This window comes from Pleurodeles waltl, chromosome 2_2, assembly GCF_031143425.1.
Source record: "Pleurodeles waltl isolate 20211129_DDA chromosome 2_2, aPleWal1.hap1.20221129, whole genome shotgun sequence".
NCBI lineage: Eukaryota > Metazoa > Chordata > Amphibia > Caudata > Salamandridae > Pleurodeles > Pleurodeles waltl.
This window is the reverse complement of record NC_090439.1, coordinates 717,062,196-717,086,958: the sequence shown is the minus strand read 5'-3', so window position 1 is coordinate 717,086,958 and position 24,763 is coordinate 717,062,196. Positions and strand designations below refer to the sequence as shown.

Below are 24,763 nucleotides of genomic sequence, written 5' to 3'. Positions count from 1 at the left end.
GACCTGCCTTAATCGACTTTGTCATAGATTTTTGATACAGTGGCCATTAACACGAACGGGCAAAATCCACAGATCAGACCAATTTCTACTAAGTGGTACGTCTCAATTAACAAGTTGTAAGGAAGCGTGGAGGTGGGAGGGAGGGAGGGCGGGCAAAAAACAAGGCAGGAGGTAGGCAGGCGCAAGCAACAATGAGGAGGAAGTCATGACGGGAAAGCAGCTAGAAGCAACATTGTAATCTCACTGTAAACAATTCCGTGCATGCACTGCCAGCAAGCTAGAATAAAAAACCTGTAATGGACAAAATGTCCTCAAACGCTTAATTGGACACGATGACACACGCAGTGATAAAGCCTGTCAAATAACGTGTTTTCAAACATGAATCAATAAAGCAACATAAAAACTGTGAAACCAAAGGGTCCTCAAACATTTATTTGAACATGTAGACGGGCAAACACATCAACAATGTGGAACAAATATAAAAAGTAGGAGAGGAGATAGCAGCACGAAGGTGGAAGCAAATATTTAAAATGTTTCAGTGGAAGTCGAACTAACTATTAATGGGACACAAAGACGGGCAAACACAAACAGTATGAAAAAATTGAAGTAGAAAAGAGATAGCAACACTAAGACAAAAGTAAATATTTTTGGAAGAAGTAAGAAAATGTCCTGAAGCATAGTTTAAAAAAAAAAAAAAAGTAGTGCATGCCAAGAACACTGGGAAGAACACATGCTCCAGTGAGAGGCAAATGCAAGAAAGCAAGGCAAGCTTAGGAGAGCTACCGAATAGATAACTAGTAAATGATTGAAACCAGTTGTATGCTGTGCAGGGGAGAGAGGCATAGGTGTTCTAAGCCCACTACATACAAAACAATACGTCTCACAGCAACAGTGCATGTGGTGGTTTTGGCAAGATCTAAAAATGATACAAAAGCTGTTCTTGTTCTGGATGTCCACACAATCATAGATGTGGATATTGATTGTTCAACCATAACATTAAGTTCTAGAGCACTTGGTCAGGGCCTTCACAAGTGCAGAAAGTATCCTCGATGTAACACTTCCTATTTGGCAATTGCTGTCTGAATGAGTTGGGTACCCAATAGCTCGTATGGTCTTGAAACTGGCCTACATAAATGTTTGCATATACCTATAGATTAAAAACACTTAGCACCTGAATATGGGTCCGAGAGCTAGAGGACACAGAGGTCCTCATAAAAAAAAAACATTCTTCTGTCCCCATTTTCGGAATAATGTATCTTATCCCCCAGTTACAATGTCCCCAATTCCTCTCTGGACTTTGCACATCTCCCAGAAAGTACTAAAATGCTCCTTCTTTGGGCAGAGACTCCTTCCTCTTGATTGTTTCTTAAAGATCTGAATAAGCCCTCCAGGTTGACTCAAGACATGTTATTCAGTATTGTATGTGGGACCACCACTCCCACACAGTTTGTCAATCAACTCAAGTTGAAGTCTGGCATCTTTTTTTCTAGAGAGCTAGTCCTTGCCTCGGCTTTTTGTTGGAAATGACTCGACTCTCACAGCTCCGACAATCTTTGTAACGTTTTTTCTGCACCATTAAATGCTACTGAAGTGCGGTTTGCCATTAAGAGCTGATTGACTAATAATTTTCTGCAGCTTTTTTCACCTCGGAGTACTCATCCTTTGTGTCCACATTCACATACCCTACAAGCTTACCTTTAGTAGGCCCACATTTCCTTGGTTTTAAAACCGCCCCTCAGCTATTGTTTTCGTTTTGTCTGATATGTTGGAATGGTCACTTGTCTATTCCAAGATAGCAGCATCACAATTCAAATAGATGACTTGGAGTTGCACTAAACCCTCTCCACATCCGCTATTGGTCAATTTTGGATCACCTTAGGATAGTTTGTGTCGGCCATGTGATGCAAGAAACATCTGCATTCCGATCCATGTTCTGCCATATTCTCTCCAACATGTTTGCCTGAACCGCACATGTCATCCTTAGTCTGTTGTAATCTCCTTGTGTGATATAATGCTCACTAGGCCCATGGCCGTGGTACTTCACAAAGTTGGCACAGTCAGTTCACCCCCACCAGTACAGTGTGAGGGGACATGTCCTGGCTCCAATGTCTGCTCCATTATCCTCTGACTCTGTTCACTGGGCAAGAAAGGTATATTCCTGCATACCATTAGACACTTTTAAGAATGCTGATCAACCCATGCATGGCAAGATCTGCTCAGGCTTCTTGCCTCTTGCTGAGCTCTTCATGTCCTCAGCACAACTACAAGTGAAAAGAAGGGAGGCATTAGTAGGGGCTACAAATAAATGCAGTGTTAATGGGCCCTGGCTGGTTCTGCACCCAGCTGCAAACGTATAAACTGATAAAGGTCTTCTACATAAGCGTTTCTCAGCCTTTACTGCACAGATAGTTCTCAATCGGGAATAAAAGGGGAAGGGCAAGGTCTAACTTCCAGAATAATCACAAAAGTAGTCATTCCTGCTTCAGCTAATTTTCTTCTTCGTTTTGAACAAATCTGTGTTGTCACTTTAAACCTACCATCGGACCACCACAATTTCCGCATGCAGCACAGTGAGACGCTCTGGTTTTTTCCCGACTTTGTGAGAATTCCAGAACATAGGACTCTGCCCCTTTCATCTGCCTTAATAAAAATAAAACTCTCTTGAAAGCGTATTTTTAACTTCATTTGCTATCCTTTTCCTTTAACAAGGATTTGAGACTTTTTTTCTGACATATAAGTGCTGGTTTAGACCGTGTGATTCACCCCTGCTTTTCTCAGTCAGCGAAGGCCCCCTTTCTCGGCCAGCAATATGCTTAGGGGCTTTAGTGATGAAACCTACAGTTTCCCTCCTGATTCCAAACTCTTGGCATTTTTTCCTGGGGAGAAAATGTGATTTTGCAGTGAGAAGTCTAGTGCTTGGGCCCGGAAGTGTTCCAGTATACATTTTCCTATCTGTGATGGGTGTCAACATAGACTGAGCCAAAGAATTATGTCAACCGTAACCCCAAAAGTGCCCCCAAATGTGACCACCATTTTAGATTCTTATTTTTCTGCAGCAGGGGTTTTGAGGAGATTTGGAGGGGATACTTGTGCATAGTCAAAGAATAGTATTCAGAGTAAGTGCGGGTCCCTGAAGATCCTCTGCAGCATCTTAGAGCATTAGCAGTATTTCAAGCTCTGCCCAAACTGCCACAGAACGTTTGCCGGAAACAACGAAAATGTGCATGTTCTGTCTGCATAGAGATCAAAAGTGCGATGACTGCTATGCCTCTTTTTTTCATTTCAAACCAAAGTCTGTCATTCCTAGAGATAAGGTATTTCTTGCCCACTGGGCAGTAGCAGACCATGGCAGGACTATCAGAGCTTGAAAAACAAAGGACGAATGTGCCGCCAATGGGAGGAGACTGGTTTCTCCGAAGATGATGTAAATGCCAAAGAGGCTCCGGGCGAACAACAGGAGGATCCAGAACTCGAGGTTCTTAAGCAGGAGGTCGAAAATTGTGATCATAGGAAGGACCCCAAGTCTACAGTGTCCCACCCCAAAAAGCTGCTGGAGCATTCGAAAGACCAGGCATCCAAATTGCCTGTGAAACAGAAGACAAGACCGTCAAGCAATAAAGTGGAGCCACAAAAACACCAGCCGTTGATGCTGAAAAAGTTTGCTGTTGAAGTAGCTTAAGAATCTTCTGTTCTTACCATCGCAAAAAAAAAGCCAGGGCAGGGCCAGAGCCTAGGAGGGGGAGTGATTTTTACAACTGCACTCTAGTTGCAGGTTAGGCAGGACTTCCTGCTGCATACTGGGCCTGTGACATGGCAGATTCGGGCACCAGAAGCAGAATAAAGCCCGATCTGGTTGTGGGTTTAGTGACATTTGGCAGTCAACACCTGGTTCCAAGACGGAGGGCACTGGCTAAGGCCACGTGGAAAGAGAGACCACGCTGGAGGCCTCACCAGTACGTTGGTGGCCTCTCATTGCTGAACAGTGGTCACGCATTTGGGCACCCGCACATTTAGCATGCCACATCCCCTAGGGACCAAGAGAGGACGGGCTGTGCAAAGAGGAGTGATGCAGTTTAATCCACAATACAGAGACGTGAATCAGTCTCCCAATGGGCAGTGGGAAAGAGTGATGCCCTCTCAGAGCCTCAAATGAAACGGGCTTTCTGCAGGAGCAGTGGCTCAACTAGTGTTTACAGTGTGGTTGGGGGGAGTATGGACGCAGATGAGAAAGCGGCTGCGATAAAGGCCAGCTGGCCTCGGACATTATCCGACTCCATATTCTCAATATGCGCCACCCTGCAGTAGCACCGGCACATCTCTCTATGAGCACAACCTTACCAACATGGTAGTTTGCAGGGGTGAAAGAGACTGTGACGTTAAAGACCTCTACAACAAGATGAAGGAGGATGTACCGAGCGTTGAGGGCATCACTTGTGATGAGGATTGAAAAATCGCCTAAATTTTTTTTTTTTTAAATAAACCAATATTTCTCCGAGATCGAGTTGGAAATAGGGGCAGTATGGACAGACTTGAAGCAGAGTCTGCAAGAACTCGGAGGTAGAGTGGCTGAGCAATGGGGTGAATTCCATGTATTATGCGGAGGAAGAACTTACCTAGTTCTGGAGCAATATCGGAACTGCTTTAATAACCTTGGATGAACTGATGATCATTCTCCAGTAAAAACAGGAGGACTTTGAGAATCGATCCCACTGACATCCCCTATGAATAAGGGAATTCCAGCAGGGAAAGACAGACAAGATAAGGTAAAAAAAAAAAATGGTGGGGGGCCTTCTGGATGCTATTCTTGAGTGAAGTGCTGCAGATACATAGGGCACATAGAACGAGGGTGGTAAGACCTGGACACAAACTACCATTGATATCCTGCTGTGCCCACACTGTTTCAGAGGCGGTTCTAAATGGCAGTGCAAATCGGAGGACCTTCTGGGTATAGCGGGCCGTGTAGTCGGATCTATCAACGCCTCACTCCTGTCGCCCTGCTAAAACAACAAGCGTTCAACCAGCAACTACATTTTCGAGGGAAAAAGGAGTTCAGTAGAAGTGAGGCCATACATTTTGGATCAGTCTTGACTGGCAGTGAAAACAGTGGTTTTTGAAATCACTAACGGAAACGTGATACCCTGGAGTTAAACTCACCCAAAAGTGACATGGAAGATGAACAACAAACAGCTCGCCTTTGCCCCAAAAAGCCAAGAATGGATAACTGCACCACAGCGACACAACATGAACCTAGAGGAGGCAAAAAAGATTGACGGGACTCGTCTCCAAAGCACCAGCACGCCGATGCCGTACAGCAGCCTGGAACTGGCAGTCTGCGTCGAGTGGAAACTTGATTGAAGTGAGCAACCCAAAGCTGAGAGCAAGCCATCATTTAAGCACAACACATGGAGGAGCCATATTCCTTTACTTTTAAGTAGCTGCTGGCACCATATTGTGAAGCAGACAATGAAGTTTCCAACAGAACGATCCCCTTTTAACACAATTAGTCCCTTTATTTTCCCTCTCCATCTGAATGGTTGAACACGTTTTATAGTCGTTAAACACTTGTAGGGGAAGGTGAGAGTAGTCTGTGCAACAGGATGGGGGCAAAGGGCGAGGAAGGAATGTTTTTCAGTCACAGTATATACACCAAAAACTGCAAAATACATGCACCATGTAGATGTTTCCTTATGCTGTAAATGACCCAAACTATTCCCTGCATGGCGCTTTTAATTCCCACTCATTGTACCTTCTTATTTGACCGCCTATGAAGAGACAAAACTGGAAGATGGGTAGCTATTTGGGGGCAAGGGCTTGCGAAATGGGGAGCCTCTCACACTAGCATCCATATACTGCCCCAAGCAGGTGGCTTGCTTTATCGGGGCCCTTGCTGAGTGAACAACAGGTCACATGATTCTGGGAAGGAACGTGAACATCTGCATCGGGGAGGGCTCCGCTGAGCGACACAGGACTTGTGGACAGGTCGTGAAGAATATTCACAATCCTCAGCAGAGTACAAAAGTTAATTACACTAGGATAGACTACAATCTCTTGGACAAGAGTCTTTTAGCAGAGGTACAAGATGTAAACCAAGAACCCATTATATTATCAGGTCATGGACATACCTGATAGAGAGCATCCTCACACAACGTGCAGGGTAAGGACATGGGGGAGAGGAGGGATAGCAAAATGACACCTGTACAGCCGCAAGGTGGAGACGCCCTAATGGTGATAAGGCAGGGCAAGTTTGTAGCAGAAGCAGCCTATGTTATAAAGCTGAAGGAAAGCCTCGAAGTTCTTTTGAGAATGAATTTGAAAATTGCAGAAGATAAAAAAGTCACAAAAGCAATGGAGAAAAGACTTTGCGATTAGAGGCCAAATCAGAACCATAGAAATAGAGAAAGCTAATTATTTAAAATGGATAAACTGGATTAAAACAAAATGTACACACTAAGCAGTAAGCCTTGTAAGTTGTGCACTAATCTGTTGAGAGCTAAACAAGGAAGTGGTTTTGTTGAGGAGGTGAGAAACCTTAATGGGGAAATGTGTAGGAGAGAAAAGCAGAGCTTATTTGTGTTTAGTTACCACCCACCGGGATCAGCAGGCATATTTGCGGCAGGCAGGCTTGTGAAAATCTTGCAAGCAGAAAAAGGGGAACTTGAAAAGGCACATCTCAAAAGTGACAAGGCCTGATGGTTTTCGGGAAGTTTTAAAAACCGTGAATCATTTGCTGCCATTAATGCCTAAAGTATACCTTGAAAGCCTTGAATAAGGGGTAGTAAAATAAACGATGGCAAAGTCTATGATATCCCTGATTTCAAAGGCAATTAAGCCACCTGATAATTGTGCTTCCTCTCGGCTTATTTTGTTACCTGACACTAATGCTAAAATATTGACTAAAATTGCCACACTGTGACGTCAGGGAATTCTGAAGGAAAATATACACCTGCCGTTATTTTGGGTTTGAGTTGGAATCAATAATGCCTTATCCAGAACAGTCTCAATAGATGAACAAACTAGGTAAGGTTGTCCCCAGTCCAGCTTTTGTTTGCCATTAGCGTGGAACCCCTGGCGCAAAGTATCAGGAACAATACTCAAAGGGAATTAAAATGGGGCATTAAACTATAACCTCACCATGTTTGCTGATGACATTTTTCTCTACCTAACAGATTCCAAAACATCATTAATGGAATGGTGGTTGAACTCGAGAGTATCGGCAAATAACGGACTTTAAGATTAACCTGAACTAGGGCTGGCAATCACTAATTCTTAATCCGCTCAGGACATGGAGAAACTGGGCCTCCTAAAAAGAGGGTAAGACCCCGATTAGATATTTGTGAATAGACTTTGCCAAACATTTGCTATAACTAAAGATATCAACTTACGGGGTCTGACTAAAGTAGTGAAGGCTGAGCTCGAAAAATAAGACCCTTTCGTGACTAAGCCAGATAGCTCCACTTCAAAGATTTATATTGACAGAAATCTTGTACGAGTTTCAAACACTGGCACTTCTTATTAAAAGAAACTACATTGCACACCTACAAAGAATGTGGATGCATTTCATTTGGCAAGAGAAAAGGACAAGGCTTTGGTAAAGAACACTTTATGCTGCCACTAAACAAGGTGGAGTCCCCATTTTGCTTAGTTAGTATAGGGTAATGATTTCAAATATCTAGTAGAATGGGCAAGGAAAGAATCTGAAAACCTCCTGTATGTGATAGAATACACGCTTGCTACCTGTGGAAAATACAGTGGACCCCACATGCATACAGACATCCTCAGCTATCCGTTTTGCCCATCACAAGGGTTACCTTGATAGTATGGAATGAGTCGGGGGCAAGTTGGTTCGGTCTTCGTATCCTTCTCCTATTACCTCATTGTGGAGGGAATAAAAAGTTTGCACTGGGAATGGATAGACTTTACTTCTGGAGCATAGTGGAAGGGAAGTGTAAAACACTACAAAATGCTTTAGGTGCTGGTGAGGTCCCGTTCTTTGAACAGAAGCAGTGCTTAAATAAGGGCTAATTGAGAAGCTGTTCATGCGGGGCACAAGAAGCTCTTTACAAAATCCTCTATAAGGTGGTAAGGCAACCCGGATAAACTGGGGTGAATAGGTCATGCAGGAGTTCACTGTACCGGAGGGGATGCAGGGACTCTTGTATTGTTATGTAAAAAAGTGTGCCCATTTTGTGAAGGTGTGCTCAAAATTATTGAAGTCACTCAAAGAGCAGCGGTCCCTTATATAGAAAATAGCATAATAATTGCAACCAAGTGATAATTTAATGTAATCAAACAAAAGAAAGCAACACGTTCATTCCTAGTGAGAATGTGCGTTGTGATCTCTTGAACATAGTACACATGTGAGTAAAGTGATCAATGTGTGTGTCATATGACTAAGACAAGTATGGCCTGTTAAAGTACAATTAAGGCATTTAAAACGGATCCACTACAAGAGCCAATGAAGGGTCGATCCCCTGTATGAATGTGGGATCATCATCATCATCAGGACTGTTTTGATAGGGAGCCCCCTTGAGAAGGATTAGTTGGATCGAAAGGCACTAAATGAGAAGAAATAGATTGACGCAGGTGGAACCTTCAGCAGTGGGCCAGAAGTATGGAACGCCAATAGGAGGTGGTGTTAATCAATAATAGATCACTTCACCAAAAAATAAGAAATTCTCCAGGGTCAACCATACTGGGACTGCCAGGAATGAAAACTGCCCCAAAGGAGCCAGTGAATTGCCCCAGTACAGGAAACCGCAGAATCGCTGAGGAGACATATGCGTCCTGCACCAGGGGTGACCCATTTATGTGACCATTTATTGAGGAAAACTGTATAGCCATTGGCCTCCCCATCTCGCCACCCACTGCTTCTAGCCTTTTGCTATCCTTGTCTGGGGGAGGACCCAAAGACACTGGGTACACCAACTAAAATACCCTTCTCTTCAGGCAAAGTCACAAACATTGGGAAGACGTGGAAGACCTAATGTTACTCCAAAGGCAGTCATAGGGAGGTAGAAGAACATCAGCAGCTCTTGCCTTATGTCTGCATTTGACACAGCTGACATTTTCAGTAGTCAATTGGGTACAGGCACCTTGATGAGAAGACCTGAGTGACTATGCATTTCAGGATTTAAGTACAAAGTACAGGCCAACATAATTGATTTGTAAATAACAGCCTGATATGTATGAAAAGAGCAAACCAGATGGATAAAGCCATAGGAATATTTCAGAAATGTATGCATTTTATCTAACAGAGGAGACATCCCAGATAGATGAGAGGTGGGAAGATTTATCTTAATTCCCACATCCCAAAAATGACCTTCTGGGACCCACTTTAGATAGAAGCAACAGTGGCAACAAAAACACAAAAAAAACAAGAGCTTTTTGCAGTGCCAGAGGTAAGTCCAGAGGCAGCACCTCTGACAGAGCCTCACAATGTACTGCACACACAACACCTGTGGGGGAATATAAAGGGCCTTTATGTGTGCCTGGAAGTCAATTTCAACACACAAATGGGTGCTAAACTGAATAAAGCATTCATATTGCCTGGTTGATACACACACCTCCAACAATATCCTAGAACATACAAAAAGAGCTAGTGGAGGTGCAGGAACTATTGGAAAAATAATTTGTAGAATTTGTACATTTCGAGGAACAAAACACTGGGGTCTTTGCATGACACAAAGGTTTCAGATGGATATATTACAAAATGTAGTCCTTTTGGAAGAAAAGGGCTATCTGTCAACTATAGACTTAAATGATGCCTACTTTCACATCCCAATTCATTCCTCACACAGAATATACCTCAGGTTTGTTTTAAAAGGTGTTACCCTTTGACATAAAATCTGCACCAGTGGTGTGTATCAAAACATTAGCAGTGGCTGCAGAGTACCTCAAGAAACAATCTATACATTTGAATTCCTGTCTAGAGGCTGGTGAAGGCAAACACTTTTAAACAATGCAGGAAGAACCTGCTAAAGTTGCCTTCTTGACCAACTGGAGTTTTCCATAAATTGGAAAAATGGTTCTTCTCCCTGAAAGTAAAAAAAGATTTTGCAGGACCTGAGCCTGATACTTACAAATCAAAAGCATACCCGACTCTGAAGAGTACAAGCATTGTTAGGACAGTCTTGTCTTTACTACAGGTCTTAACACCTGACTTTGAGAACAGTGATGAAGCTGTTGGGGATGATGGCCTTGTGTATCCAGTTATTCCTAAACCCAAGGTTACATATGAGCCCCCCTTCAAAAATGTTTGAACAATCCTGGGTCACAAACGTCCAGGAACAGGAGATCAGCAAAGAATTAAAGTGGTAGACCATGGAAAACATGATGAAGAGAGGACATTTCAGTTTACCTTTGAGGTGAGCGAGCCACTAAAAGATCGAGCCATAGATGAGCCAGATGGCTGGCTCGACGCAAGATCCTCTTAAGCCCAAACAACCTGAGCTTTCATGTAGCTGCTGTCTGTCGCCCAGGCTGTCCCCTTATGCACCAAGAAATAAAGACAAAGCTTTGATGAAAAACCTTTTGTTGTGAAATAAAGAAGAGATAAATAGATACAAGTCTTGTAATAGACTGTAATGTTGCTGTGTCTGCAATGAAAATCTACACCCATTGTACAGGGTACACATTACAGCTGACTTGCCTCTTACTCTTAGTTCACCAATAACACTGTCAGGAAAGCAGGTGAAGCTTTTAAGTTATTATTTAAAAAATATCACTGTTAAAAACTTCTTAGTGTAGTCAGATAATCTGAATTACTGAAACACACATGCATGTTTTAAAGAATACACGTTTCAAAATGTTTTAAGTAACTTCTTCATAGTTTAACATTTTTATTGCATTACTTGCTTGCCAAATAATTAATTGATTGGCTCGTATATGGGCTCTTAGAGCCAAGGCCAGACCCTTGGCTTGGCTCTTAGAGCCAAGTCCAGATCTCGGCTCTGGCTCCGCTCTCCTTGTTAATTTGCCCACCTACAATTTATCTCTACCACAGGCCATCATAACAACAAATGAGTCATTGGTGGAACTGGGGACACACATGGGGCAACTGAAAATAAGAGGGCTATGGTTGAGCCAGAAGGATGCCAAGCATACCCCCTAACCAGAATTTAAAAACAATTTTCCTTAGCACTGAAGGAACTCCAAAGTTAGATCCAAGGGAAGAGAGTACAAATCCTGATGGATAACACTACTGCTATGTTCTACCTAAACACCTAAGGCGGGGGAAATCGATTATCTATTGTCCAAACTAGCTCAGTCCTTTTGAAAGTGGTCAATATCAGGACCCATACACTTAGTAGTAATCCATGGGCCAAGTGTGATAAACACTTGTTGGACTTGACCCTTCCTACAGGGTCACCTCTAACATTTTCCATTCTTTACTCCTGTTTTACTGAATTTGTTTTTGTTGGCCTTTTTAACTACTGTGAGGCCTATGTATCATATAGAATAACATTGAGTTACCTTATTAGATTTAATACGTTTTTACTTTTGTTTGGGAGCAGGTATAAAGTTCATGTATCCAGTATGAAAGCTAAAACAACAATTGGTGGTCAATGCTTAATGTTCGCACATCCGTATTCAGATGTATGACAAGTAGATCCAAGTTCAGTGAAATTGTTATGGGTGCCAACCTGGTAGAACACCCAACCACCACGGGTGTTTGTGCACTGATCAAATAAATTGAACAGTGCTAAAGCAACATCAAAGAATACCAGGGCACACCAAGAGTAGTCCTAGAGTCAATTCCAAGGTGGAAAGAAGAGTCCAAAGTCCAAGCACAATGTAGAGTTTGAGATTTTATTCTTCGCGGAAAAAGTACATTCTGCAAACAGCCGACACGTGTTTCGTCACAAGGACTTTTTCAAGGCAATAATGCAGAAACGTTCATGTAGTGAATCTGGTAGATAATGTACCATGTACTGATATAATGATGACCAAATGGAGAAACAGGACCATGATAAGTCAAAGAAGAGCTCAAGGATGTCGACCAACGCGATTGAAAAGACTACTTCCACTCGTTCTTTTCAGTCGCGTTGATCGACATCATTTGGTAAATGACACAACCCAGTCAAATAGATGAAGTGTGGCTTAAAACCCCTGCAAGTAATTGTTGTACACATAATTTTAGTGAAATCAAAAGTCCTTGACTAACACAGACCTAAAAAAGCCAATAATTTGGCCTTTAGCTGCCAATGTCTTGCTTTTGAGGAAGGGAGGAGTTGAGGGAGGGATGAATGAAGGAAGGGAACGTTGGTTTTCAAGCACTGCTGAATTCACGTGTTGCATAGAAGCATTTGGTTTGTGTACTGCATGCATTGTAAAAAGAGGATCATTTAATGCAAAGCAGTTACAACTTTACTCTGTCTGTTCTGCTGTGACATATCAGCAGTCAGATAAACGAAGGGCACTCCAAAAGGAGCCTACAGCAGCATTGGCATGAAGCAGGAGCTGATAACGCCTGCATTTTGGCCTGTGCTCAGAGCTGGTATAACAGGCCCTGCTTTTACCTCAGGCTCTAAACACAAGGGCAATACTAAAGTAATTATAAAGTAAAAGCTCTGCCGTACACTAGCTAAGCAATGTTTTGCAAAAGGTTGTGATTTGCCCGTGGCAGTGGACCGGGGGGATTTTTTGGGGGTGCTCAGGCCTGTTTCTGGTTCCAGTCTGACCCTGTAACGCACCTCATCTGTTAGCACCTAACTAAGCTACCTTAACACCAAAAATACCTGTCTGAGTTTCTTGAAGTGGCCTCTCGCCTACATAGTCTATGTTGAAGATCAAACCTGTTCGTTATTTGCGAATGCCGCTCTCGATCTCTGTCATTAGTTGTGGCATTCCTGAGTGAGCTAATAAGGTTTTGCTGGCTTCGAGACGCCATTGGCCTTCTCTGTGATGTTTGCAGCTCAACTCACACAAAACAGTCTTCCAGGAAGAAAGCTGAAGATTCCTCTCTGGCATGCTTAAATACACTTTTCTGATTAGCATATCTCATGATAGATAATGTAAAAGGCACAAATGAACGTATTAATCTTGTTGCACTTTTACTAGTTTCTATCACAAATCATATGAATAATGTATGCATTACTAAACCATAATAAATCAAATGTTTTAAGTTGTACGTGTGCCATCAATACTAAATGCAGCACTCGTTTATAAATGAAAAATGTGCTATGAAATGCATGAATATAGGAAATGCAAAGGGGGTACACCACAGAAAACAGTACACATTACATCATCTCTGGAAAGAGGAGTAAAAATTCTAATGAATATATATGTGTGTGTTAATGATAATATTAATACACTTTGATAAATGAAAAAGCCATACAATATGCTTTATGCCAAATTTGACTGTGCGGCATGGTGCAAAACTAAAAATTAATCAAAAAGGGATCTAAAGCAAAAATGCTGGCTTAATATGCCTATACAGTATAAAAGTAGCAACATTTGGTTGTTTTTCATGTTTTACGGAGATAATTTTTAAATAGATAAAAACTTTATAATCTGTAGCGCTAAAGAGGAAACTCCTAGATGTAGACAAGTGATGTTTAAAAGTCTCATTTGCATCATTAAATAAAGAGTTGTTAGAATGAAGTGCAATAAAACTGATAGTCGTTTACTGTAGAAATGAAGAAGCCAGAAGGGAAATTAAGATATTAAAATTGAAGCTGATTATGGTGAAGTTGAAGGTGATACTGTTTAAACACTTCCTAAGCACCACTAAATGTAAAAGAGAATAGTACATTGTGGGTTCTACCCGTGTCTGCACAAGTGGAGATTCGAATAACAACTTTGACGATGAGCAGTTGCGTTCTATTGCAGAACGCTTGATGTGCTCATTAGCCAAGTCAATTCCCAGCAAACAACAGGAAAAGAAGCACAGATTGTTGTTTCAAAGGAGTGTTCAAGATGACAGCTTCGAAAACCTTTCAAGTCCTGAAACACATCTCAATTGAGGAGCACTAAGTTTACAAAAAACAAAGTCCACTGTGCCCTGTGCAAACCTTTTCTTCCAAGATTGAATACAATAGCTTTGGTAAACTGCATCGCCATTTCTTAATTTTAGTACGAGTGAACGCTTTCTGGCAATTGCTGTGGTGTGTTGGTGTGCCAGACGTCGTTGGGTGGCTGCAAGTAGTCGGTCCTTGAAGGAAAGTAGTTTTGATAAGGGACAGCAGTAAATATGCAAATATTGTGCACATGTGCAGTAACTGTTTTTAAAACTTGATTTTCTTTTTTATTTAGATTGATCCTACCAGAACAATATCTGCAGGAAAAGTAAACCTTGGAGCGTTTAGAACATACCCTAAGGTAAATTCATTGTGTTAATGCTAATGCAGTTTCTTATGCCAAGCTCGCATCAGTACATACACATTGTGCTACACCTGCTGGTCTATTGTGTTGTTACTTGTATTTTTATTAAACAACAGAGCACCTTGCATATTATTGCCACTTGTACATCAAATGTAGAAAAAAATTGTATATTATTGTATGTGCAACTTCTGTGATTGGCAGTCACATATTAGTATTATTTGGAAACATTGTGTACCCCTGTCAGTTGCGGGGCTGGCGGCGGTGCTGTCAGTGGTGGGGGAAGGCTCCAGCCCTTCCCCTGCAGCCTCAGATGGCTGTCCACAGTGGTGCAGGTGGCGGTGCAGGTGACGGTGCGGTCAGTGGTTGGGGGAGGCTCCAGCCCTTTCCCTGCAGCCTCGGACGGCTGCTCACTGGGGCTGCTGCTGCTGGCCGTGGTGCAGGTGGCAGTTCAGGTGACGGTGCGGTCAGTGGTGGGGGGAGGCTCAAGCCCTTCCCCTGCAGCCTTGGGTGGCTTCATTTAGGTCTGCTTGGTATCAGAAGTGACGTCACGGTCACCTATATAGGAGCCACCTAGGCACGCTGGCGTCATTTCTTTTATTTCTATGCCAGTTAGTGCGGATCCGGAGAGCTTCCCCTCTCTCGCTTTTTGACAGGCCTTTTGTTGACAGTTTATCAAGTTTTTGTTTCAAGTGTGTTGAGGATGTCATTGAGAGAGGCTGGGTTCAAACCATGTGGCCCCTGTCACTATGCCATGTCTGCTATGGACCACCATCTTGTTTGCCTCTGGTGCCCTGAGCGCAGCCACGTCTCTAAGTCGTGCTCGGACTGCTGGGCCATGGCACTGAAGGCTTTGCCAGAGCAGTCCCTAAAGCTGCTGGCTCCCTTACAATCAGTAGCACATATATGCATGACTCCTAGGAGGTCTTGGTTGAGACCTTTCCAGGAGCCCCAAGTCTTCTTTGTCCCATTCAAGGTACTCTGAACACTCATGGAAGAGGCACAAGAAGAAGTCAGAGAGGGCTTTGATTTCACTTCGGCCGATGAGACAAGCAGGGGACATCGGTGTTTGCGGCACAGTTTTGCGGAGCCATTGCCCAGTTTGACTCTGGGCCTCCCCCGTTTCCAGGAGCCAGATCAACACCCGCTCAGATCAAACAGTTTTACAAGGCCACGTGCCATGTTTTCGAGCAGGCTGACCCCTCTGGCCGTGCTGTGTTGGGGTTTATGTGTCAGAGGAGGACCCAGCAGGTTCAGTGCCGGCAGCTTCGGTCGCTGCTCAGGTGGGGTCTCATGGATCTGAATCTGGATTCAGACTGGCATCAGTTGTACCCTGGCGTATTCTCCAGCGCCAGTCTCGACGCCAATGCTGCCTGTGCCTCCAGTGGCACCAACCCCATTCCGCATTCCGATGCAGGAACCACATCACATTACACCAATTCCAGCGTCAACTGCATCAACAGATCCTTCCCTGAGCCTGATTTTACACAGCCAGGCATGGGAGACGAGTGGGAGTGGTCACTGGGCCCTTTGGGACACCATTTGGAGAGTAGTTTAGACTGATAAGAGGAGCTAGGATTGTCCTGTGGTCTGGACACTTGTCCAGATACTGGCTTGCTTCCCCCCACTGTGGCTACAGGGGAGGAAGCTACCCATGCAATGGTGGTGCGTAGGGCAGCAGTGGTCCTCAACCTTGAAATGTACTGGGTGGCTGTCAAGGCTAACATCTTGATGGAAGTGCTTCAACCTGCCCTTCAACAAAGCACTCATAGATGCCCTGTTGGAAACTCAGTCCAAGCCCAGCACAGGGGCTCCTGTTAATAGGGCAATCGTCCATCGCCCTGCTCTGGGTGAACCTAGCTTCCTCAGTCAACACCCCACCCTTGAGAGCTTGGCTGTCCAATCCTCCACTTCTCAGGACACATTATCTCCAGCTCCCCCGGATAGGGAATCCAAGAGACTGCACCATCTTGGGAAGAAATAGTTTTCTTCCACCAGCCTGGCATTGAGGTTGGTGAACACCTCATGGTTTTTGGACCATTTCTTGCATGCCGTTTGGGATGCAGTTGCGCAAGTGTTGCCTCAGGTCTGGGAGGAGGCCAAGGCCATACTCTACCAAGCAGTAAAAGATGGAAGGGACGCAGCTGAGTTCACCATTCGGTGTGGCTTAGACCACTGACTGGCTAGGCAAAGCGGTTGCATAGACAGTGGCTTTAAGGGGCCATGCCAGGCTGAGGATATCTGGTTTTTCGAGGAATGTCCAAGCAAACCTGATGGACATGCCCTTCGATGGCACTCGCTTGTTTGGCGAGAAGGCAGTTTTGGCGCTGGAGTGCTTTAAGTAATATTGGGGTACGGCCAAGTCCTTGGGCCTCTCGGCGACCCCTAGTCTACTGTGCCTTCCACCCCATTCGTGGCTACGGATTGGGCATGGTACTGCATCAGCCCTATGCCAGCCACCGTTTCAAGCACCGGAAGTCTTTAACATTGGACACCTGGGAACTGCAGATCATCAGGAATCCTATCCTTCCTCCCCCATTCTGCCAAGATTTGAATGGCTGGTGAAGGATCATTTGTCTCTGCTCCAAGAGGAAGTTGTGGTTCTCTTGGCCAAGAGAGCCATAGAAAGGGTCCTGATATCAGAAGTAGACAGTGGTTGTTATTCCTGATACCAAAAAGGTCAAGACTCTTGGCCCTATTCTTGCTCTGTGGACCGTACGTCTCTTCCTCAAAAAGAAGTTCGAGATGCTGACGTTGGCTCAGGTATTGTCTGCCCTAGACTTAGATCTAGAAGACTGGTTGGTAGCACTGGATGTACAGGATGCATATTTTCATATCCCCACCCTGCCTGTCTACAGGCTTCATCTGCGGTTCAAGGTAGGCCACAAAATCTTTCAGTTCACCAGGCTGCCATTTGGTCTTACCAGTGCCCCTCGGGTTTTTATCAAGGTGATGGCGGTCGTTGCAGTTCATCTGCGCAGGTTAGGTGTTTCAGTCTCACCCTACCTCGATGACTGACTGTTGAAGCCGGGCTCACCCCAGGCTGTTGTCTCCTACCTCCAGACTATATCAAACCACCTGCATTCGCTTGGGGTTCACTATAAATGTGCCATAGTCACACTGACTCCCTCTCAGATGTTCTCTTTCATAGGAGCTGTTCTGGACCCATGCAGTTTTGGGCTTATCCTCCCGAGCAGCGAGTCCACGATATTTAGGCTATGATACATATGATTCGGCCTTTTTTCATGGGTTTCAGTGAGACTGAGGTTGCGACTGCTGGGCCTCCTGTATCCTGCTATTAAAAGATGGCATATGCTGTCTCTGCAGTGGTACCTGAAGTTCCAGTGGGTGCAGCATCAGGGAAATCTCTCTGATATGGTCCAGATCTCGGAGGGAACTGTGAAAGACCTGCAGTGGTGGTTAACAAACTGCAATTGGGATAGAGGCAAACACCTCTCCCTTCCCCAATCAGACCTTACAGTAGTGCCAGTTTGGTCACTTTTGTGATGGGGCGGCCATCTGGTAGAGGTGGAGATCAGAGGTCTGGGGCAGAATCCAGACTCCACATTAATATGTTTGAGCTCCGGCGATCCGACTAGCGTTGAAGGCATTTCTTCCCGCTGTCAAGGGGAAGTTGGTGCAAGTGTTCACAGGCAACACCACCGCCATGTGGTATTGCAACAAACAGGGCGTGCTGGGGTTTTGGATCCTTTGTCAAGAGGCCCTGCGTCTCTGGACATGACTGGAACAGCAGGGTATTACCCTGGTGGTTCAACACCTGGCAAGTTCTCTGAACGCCAGAGCGGATGACCTCCGCTGTCAATGTGTAGCGGATCACAGGTGCCGCCTCCACTCAAAGGTGGTGCAAGGCCTCTTTCAGCATTGGGGAGAGCCTCGGTTAGATCTGTTCACCTCCAAAGATAACGTGCAATGGCAGCAGTATTGCGCGTTGGAGTTTCCAAGGTGGCAATTGCTCTGCAACGCGTTTCGTCGTGAGTGGAGCTTAGGCCTCTTGTACGCCTTTCCGCCCATACCACTCATGCCCAGAGTTCTCAAGAAGATCAAGAACGACCGGCCTCAAGTAATACTTGAGGCTCCAGACTGGGCATGGTGAGCCTGGTATCCTGAGCGTCTGAAAATGAGGATTGTTTGTCCAATTAGTCTGCCCCCTTCGGGAGGATCTTCTGTTTTAGCAGTAGGGGAGGCTTCTCCACCCAAACCTGTCAACTCTGTGCACTCATGCATGGAGATTGAGCAGCACTGTCAACATTTGATGTTTACGTTCTTCCTCCCCAAGTCTGTAACGTACCTTGACAGCCAGTTCCTATACAAAAACAATGTATGCCTGCCATTGGCAAAGATATGTATAATATTGTACAGAGAAATTTATAGGTCCTCTCTTTGATCTCTATCTGAAATTATTCTTTTTATTCGTACTCTTGCCCAGCAGGGTTCCGTTCTGAGCACTCTGAAGGGCTATCGCTCTGCTCTGTCCACCGTTATGCAGCTGCCCGAAAAACCCTCTGTTCAAGTCCCCTATTGTAAATAGGTTTCTCAAAGAACTTGTACGTTTCCCCCTACACCTTTCATCATGTCTCTGTGCGATTTTAAGCTAGTTGTCACTTACCTTGTGTGCTCCCTTAGAGCCACTACATAATTGGGTGGGAGTGAGATACATGCCTTATCATCTAATCCTCCATATCTCACAGTATTTCTAGACAAATTAGTGGTACGCACCCGTGCCTCTTTCCTTCCAAAGGTGGTGACCCCATTCCGTCTGGGTCAAACTGTCCCCATGCCCACTGTCTTTGCTGTCCCGCATCCCTCAAATGAAGAGGAGCGACTCCACCGGCTGGACCCAAACAAAGCGTTGTTGTTCTACCTTGACCACACAAAAGAGTTCCAGGTGGACAGCCAATTCTTTATAGGGTATGTGGAAGTAAAGAAGACATGGGCAGTACAGAAGCAGACCATTTCACACTGGGTTGTTCTCTGTATTAGGATTTGCTATGCCCTGGCTAAGTAGCAGCCTCCTGAGGGTTTATGGGACCATTCCATCCGGGGAAAAGCTACGACAACTGCTTTAGCATGTGGAGTTCCAGTCCTGGACATCTGCCAGGCAGCAGCATGGGCGTCATTGCACATGTTTGCCAAACACTAGCCCGGTCAGTCAGATCCGCAGGGATGGACATTTTGCCATTCAGTTCTGCAGGAATTTCTAGTCTGGAGCCTTCCGCCAGGAGGATATGACTTTGGTATCTAATCAAAGGTGAAGAATCTGCAGTTAGAAGTCACTATCAGATGAACAAGTTACTAACCTTCGGTAACACATTATCTGGGGGAGACTCTGTCTTGCTGCAGAGTCCTTACACCCACCTATGCCTCCCCGCTCTGTGGACTTTCATACTAGGGTTAAGGTGATCCCTTTTTCAGGGCCCTAGTTTGGAAACACATATGCACCAGTTCTTATAATGGCTCTGCGCTTATGCATGGAATGTTGTGATTAAAGTAATTGACAACCGCGACCCTGGGTGGCACCTACATAGGTGACCGCAACGTCACTTCCAGCACCAGCGACTCCATCAATGCCACATGGAGTCGAATGGAGTCATCCGACGTCGCACACAAGGGTTATTGTTTGGGCAACAGTTTTCAGATCCAGCCTGATGCCTATGGAAATCAAAGGTGAGAAATCTGCAGCTAGATAGTCTCTACCAGATAATGAGTTACCGAAGGTAAGTAACTTGTTCATCGAGCAGCTCTGGTTATTACCTCTGGGTAAAGGGATAATCAACCATGCAAAGAGTGCTTGTTCTGCCAGCGGGGTTGGGCGATGTAGTTTAAATTACAAGGTAGTTTGATGCTGGCTAGCAGCTCTGTTTTCTAGGGATAAAGGCTTTATCTGTTGCAGCTGCACTTTATAATTGCACCCATCACTGCAATTATCTATGTAAGCTCACTTTTGGTAAGGATTCCAATTCTGAAGCAGCTATCATTATAAGTACTCAGGGTTTGCCCTTCACCAGAACACACAAACATCTGTTTCTTCCAAAACCCTCCATCATGTTCCATTGCGACCTGAACTTAGTTTTTACATTTTTGACGTGTTCGCCGTTCGAGTGTATGCATACCTGCCCTTTGCATCTCTTGACTTCGAAGTGGCCATTACATTGGCCATGAAGCTCAGGGAGATGCAAGCACTCTTTGCACCCTCAATACACCAACATTTTTACAGACCAACTGGTTCTGAGAATACATGCCTTGTTCCTGCCAAAAGTGGTGACACCCAACAACATCAGCCAAACCATCACCCTGCCAACCTTCTTTGCTCCATCTCTTCCTTTCAAAAAGGAGTAGAGACTTCATTACCTGGACCCAAAAATGTGTGTTCTGAATTGATTGTAGCAAAGAACACCATGAGGATGATCATCTGTTCATTGGGTTAGCTGGAGCACAGAAAGGGGATGCTGTGCAAAAACGGACTGTCTCCAGATTGATTGTACTCTGAATTAAGATCTGCTATGCACTGACCGAAATGTAACCCCCCTGAGGGCTTGTGGCTCATTCCTCCAGAGCCAAAGCTGTGACCACAGTTTTAGCTTGTGGAGTCACCATCCTGGAGATCTGTATGCGACATGGGCATCACTGCACACGTTTACTAAATACTACTGCCTTGACAGTCGGGTCCATCATAATAGGCACCTTGCCCTGTTCTGCCTATCAGGGCTTCCTGCTCTGAATCTGTTTGCAGACTCTCCTTAGGGGAGTGATTGCCTGAGTGTGTACTCTAAGGTAAGGAATATGTGGCTAGAAATCTCTTGTCAGATGAACAAGCTACTTGCCTTTAGAAACGCCTTATCTGATAGAGACATTGGATTCTTTACCCACCATCCCATTCTCCCACTTCTAGGAATGGACTTTTCCAACTAGTGTGGCCCCTGTAAGTCCTTAGTATCTGCACACTGGTCCATCCGCTTTCAGTTGTGGCTCCGTGCTTCTGGCGCAGAAATGTCACAAAAAGAAACTGATGTCACCACGCTGAGGTCGTGCCTATATAAGCACCATGCATGTCACATCTGACAGGCCTGATGCAGAGCCAATCAGTTCTACCTACTGATGCGTAGAGGTACCACTCAAGATTTTCTGGATCTAGTCTGACACCTGGGGAATATTGTAAGGTAAGGAATCTGTGATTAGATAGTCTCTACCAGATTAGGAGTTACCGAAGATAATTAACTTGTTCATCTATTTTTATATTTATTTTATCATGAACACTCTATAGATATGCATGTTTCCTTGCTCTTTTTCCCATTTTCCTGTACCCCATGCTCTTTCCCCAAGCTCTGTATGCTCCCTAGCATGCTTCCATCCCATTCCCCCTCCCATTTCCTGTCGTCTGTATTAAAAACAAAATGATGATGGTCAGGCAGTTCTAAAGTGCTAGTGGGGCACGTGCAGCCGTTTGTGCTTTGCCATGGGTGACTTTTTTGTGTTCTGATTAATTAATAAGGAGCTACTTTTACTTTGGTGCCAGGTCCAATTTTCTGCCCTATTCCAACCCTGGCTTTACCCACTTTTAGCTTTCCTTTTTTCATATATTTGAATTTACTTTCTTTACCCACTGTGTTAGAACGATGAGTAAAAATAGCCACCTTCAGCACAGTGCATGCACGCATCACAACACATCAGCAGCTGTCATGGAATGGGTATTGTTAAATACAAAATCCCTTACAAGATTGCCAGGCGTGTGCAATTCGTGGGAGACCTTCCCAGTGTCTGTTTATGTAAGGTTCTGCGATATGCTGTGGTGGGAAACAATGTGGCTGACGGTTAGTCAAGCCTGTAACTGTTGAGAGCTCACCGACCATGCCGATGGTGAATAGATGACCCAGAGATCCTTTCAGAATGCCGCCTGCAATATGATGTGTGTGTGTGTGTGTGTGTTAAGTGTGTGTGTGGTAGAACCATGAAGTCTTGCCAACCAACAAAAGATGTCTGTAATGAGACTTAAAAAGATCCAATTCTTCTTATAACTATTCCTGTGCAACCCAACATTTATTTCATTTGCACTTTTCAAGGTCTTGTTACATTGTTCACCTGTTTTAATGCCCTCAGATATGATTAACCAAATAGTCATCTTGTTAAGTTACCTGTAAAACAACCCCTTTCCCACCTGTTACTGTGCTTCAACATTTCTGTAGACCAAGTTCATGGCCTTACGTTTGCCTGCATTGTACCTAAACTATAATGTCCTATGCCACACATTGAAGTCTCCTTTTTCCACATCAGTTTGTGGTTCATCCCTAAGATCCTAAAATTGGCTTGTTTTACATGTCTACTTTCCTGTAATTACACATCTAAATGCCCAGAAAAATGTGGGTGATGGGGCTAAACCCTGTTGCATTTGCATCCTACTTCAAAGTTCTTTGTTTAGAATTGTCTGTTCACCAGCACTCTAATAGTTTATTTGACTCCAAAGGGCCTCATTACAACTCCTATGAGAATTTGGTCTAGTAATACCACATCTGGTAAATAGCGAAGTCATGCTGTTTGTTATTTACTGGGTGCGATGTTAATGCATCATTTTGATTTCCATACCTCAGAATTGGAGACAGTTTAACACCAAATTTTCCCCATTCCAAAGTACACTTACATGGGATATTGAAGTTTTGCCATGTTCAATTCCAACCAGAAACTACCTACCTAAATTTGTGGGGGGGAATAAAAGTGATATTAACACTTATTGGAATGCCAAAGTTAGATTAGTGCAGAGGGTGTGATGAGGTATCTGATCCTTCACTTAGACAGTGGCATACCTTCTTCTCACCAGCAACATCCGATTTTACTGTTGTGGCTTTCCATTTGTGCAAAAATGTGATGATCATGGAAGGGCAACATTTTAGGGCTATTTATGTTTCCCCTCTTTGCATTGGATTACTTTCATTTCCACTTATGGCTGTTTAATTTGGTTTTATGAGAAGTCAATTTTAGCCATATCTTTGTTTCGCACAGGGTGCAGCCAGTAAGGATATGCAATCCCTTCTTTTCTATTTTGGTTTTGTTCACAATTATTGTATTTATATAACTTTTACTTTGCCATATCATGCTTTTCTATGATGCTAAATTCTATTGTATTTGAAATTTTAGGGTTATAAGCCTCCAGATGAAGGGCCATCAGAATACCAAACTATCCCATTAAATAAAATAGAAGACTTCGGTGTGCATTGTAAACAGTAAGTATTCTACTGTGAGATATTTAGTACCTGCAAAATGATGTATTAAAATAATAACTTTTTGCTGATTCCTGCAATTATGTGTACGAGTTATGAGAGGGTGTGAGGTAACAACATGGCGGTCTGGTAAATGCAGTAAAGTGTTGTCAGAACAAGTGGGGTCCCAGGGCATTCAGGGATTATTGGGATCCAGCTACATCACAGGGAGCCTTTTTCCTTTGGTTTCTGAGGTCGAACGTACTAGTGAGCCCTAATGTAAGTACAACGTATGCTCTGTTAGCATTTGACCCTCATGTTAGTAAAGAAAGCAGTCAAAGGCTTATTCTGGAAGGTGATGTGGGCTAGAGACTCAGAAAAGTACACATAGAAAAACACACAAATCAATTTGCATCCATATATCTTTAGAAAAGTACTTTTATCACTAACCCAACACAATCTACGCCTGAGAAACTGTACATTGGTAAAGGGGAATATACAGGTTCTGGATACGGGGACGATAATGACAAGGGGATTTGTTGTGTGTCCCAATGTCCGTGATACACTGACCGCAACTCATCATTCTTGTGAATCTAACAGCCCTGTAGGATTGTGTTCCTGAGTCCTTGTTAGCAGAGGCTGCTTTGTGTTTAAACTGTGCTACGTGACGCAGCTAATTTTATGTGTGCGGCCCAGCAGCTCTTTTGTGCTTTAGGTTCCTCTAGTCCAGTGGTTCTTAACCTTTTGACTTTTGTGGACCCCCACTCTATCATTATTGGAACCCAGGGACCCCTACTGAATCATTATTGGAATCTGGGGACCCCTGCTGAGTCTTTACTGGAAGCCAGGGGACCCCAGGCTAAACATTGCTGATGATTTGAACCGCAAAATAGTACACACAAAAAAACTGAAACGAGCATTAAATAAAAACAAAATGATATTTTTTTTTAATTTAATTTGTAAATACATATAAATAAAATGATATATAAATTTTAATACGATGGTTGGAGCTTTTTCAAATTCATTTGACACCACACATCGTCCATACTAAGTTACAGGTGCGTTGCAGGAGTCTGCAATACTTCCTTAGTTCAATGTTCACTTCGTTGGTCACTAGTAAGCCACATTTCTCTGTGGGAATGCTGGGCAGTAGGCCCATCATTATGAAGCCAGAAAGGGGAACCGAGCAAAGCTTTGAGATCCGTGTGAGGTTGGCACCCTAGTGGCACATTTGA

At 44.0% G+C, this 24,763-nt stretch overlaps 1 protein-coding gene across 1 annotated transcript in view; it reads left to right on the top strand.

Moving 5' to 3' along the window:
- The window catches only part of COPS5 (COP9 signalosome subunit 5), a 157,693-nt gene that overhangs the window by 48,397 nt on the left and 84,533 nt on the right, over positions 1 to 24,763 (top strand). The window contains exons 4-5 of the mRNA XM_069220292.1: positions 14,254 to 14,319; positions 23,467 to 23,552. Of these exons, the coding sequence (XP_069076393.1) occupies positions 14,254 to 14,319; positions 23,467 to 23,552 (152 nt within the window). The remainder of the gene's footprint in view (positions 1 to 14,253; positions 14,320 to 23,466; positions 23,553 to 24,763) is intronic.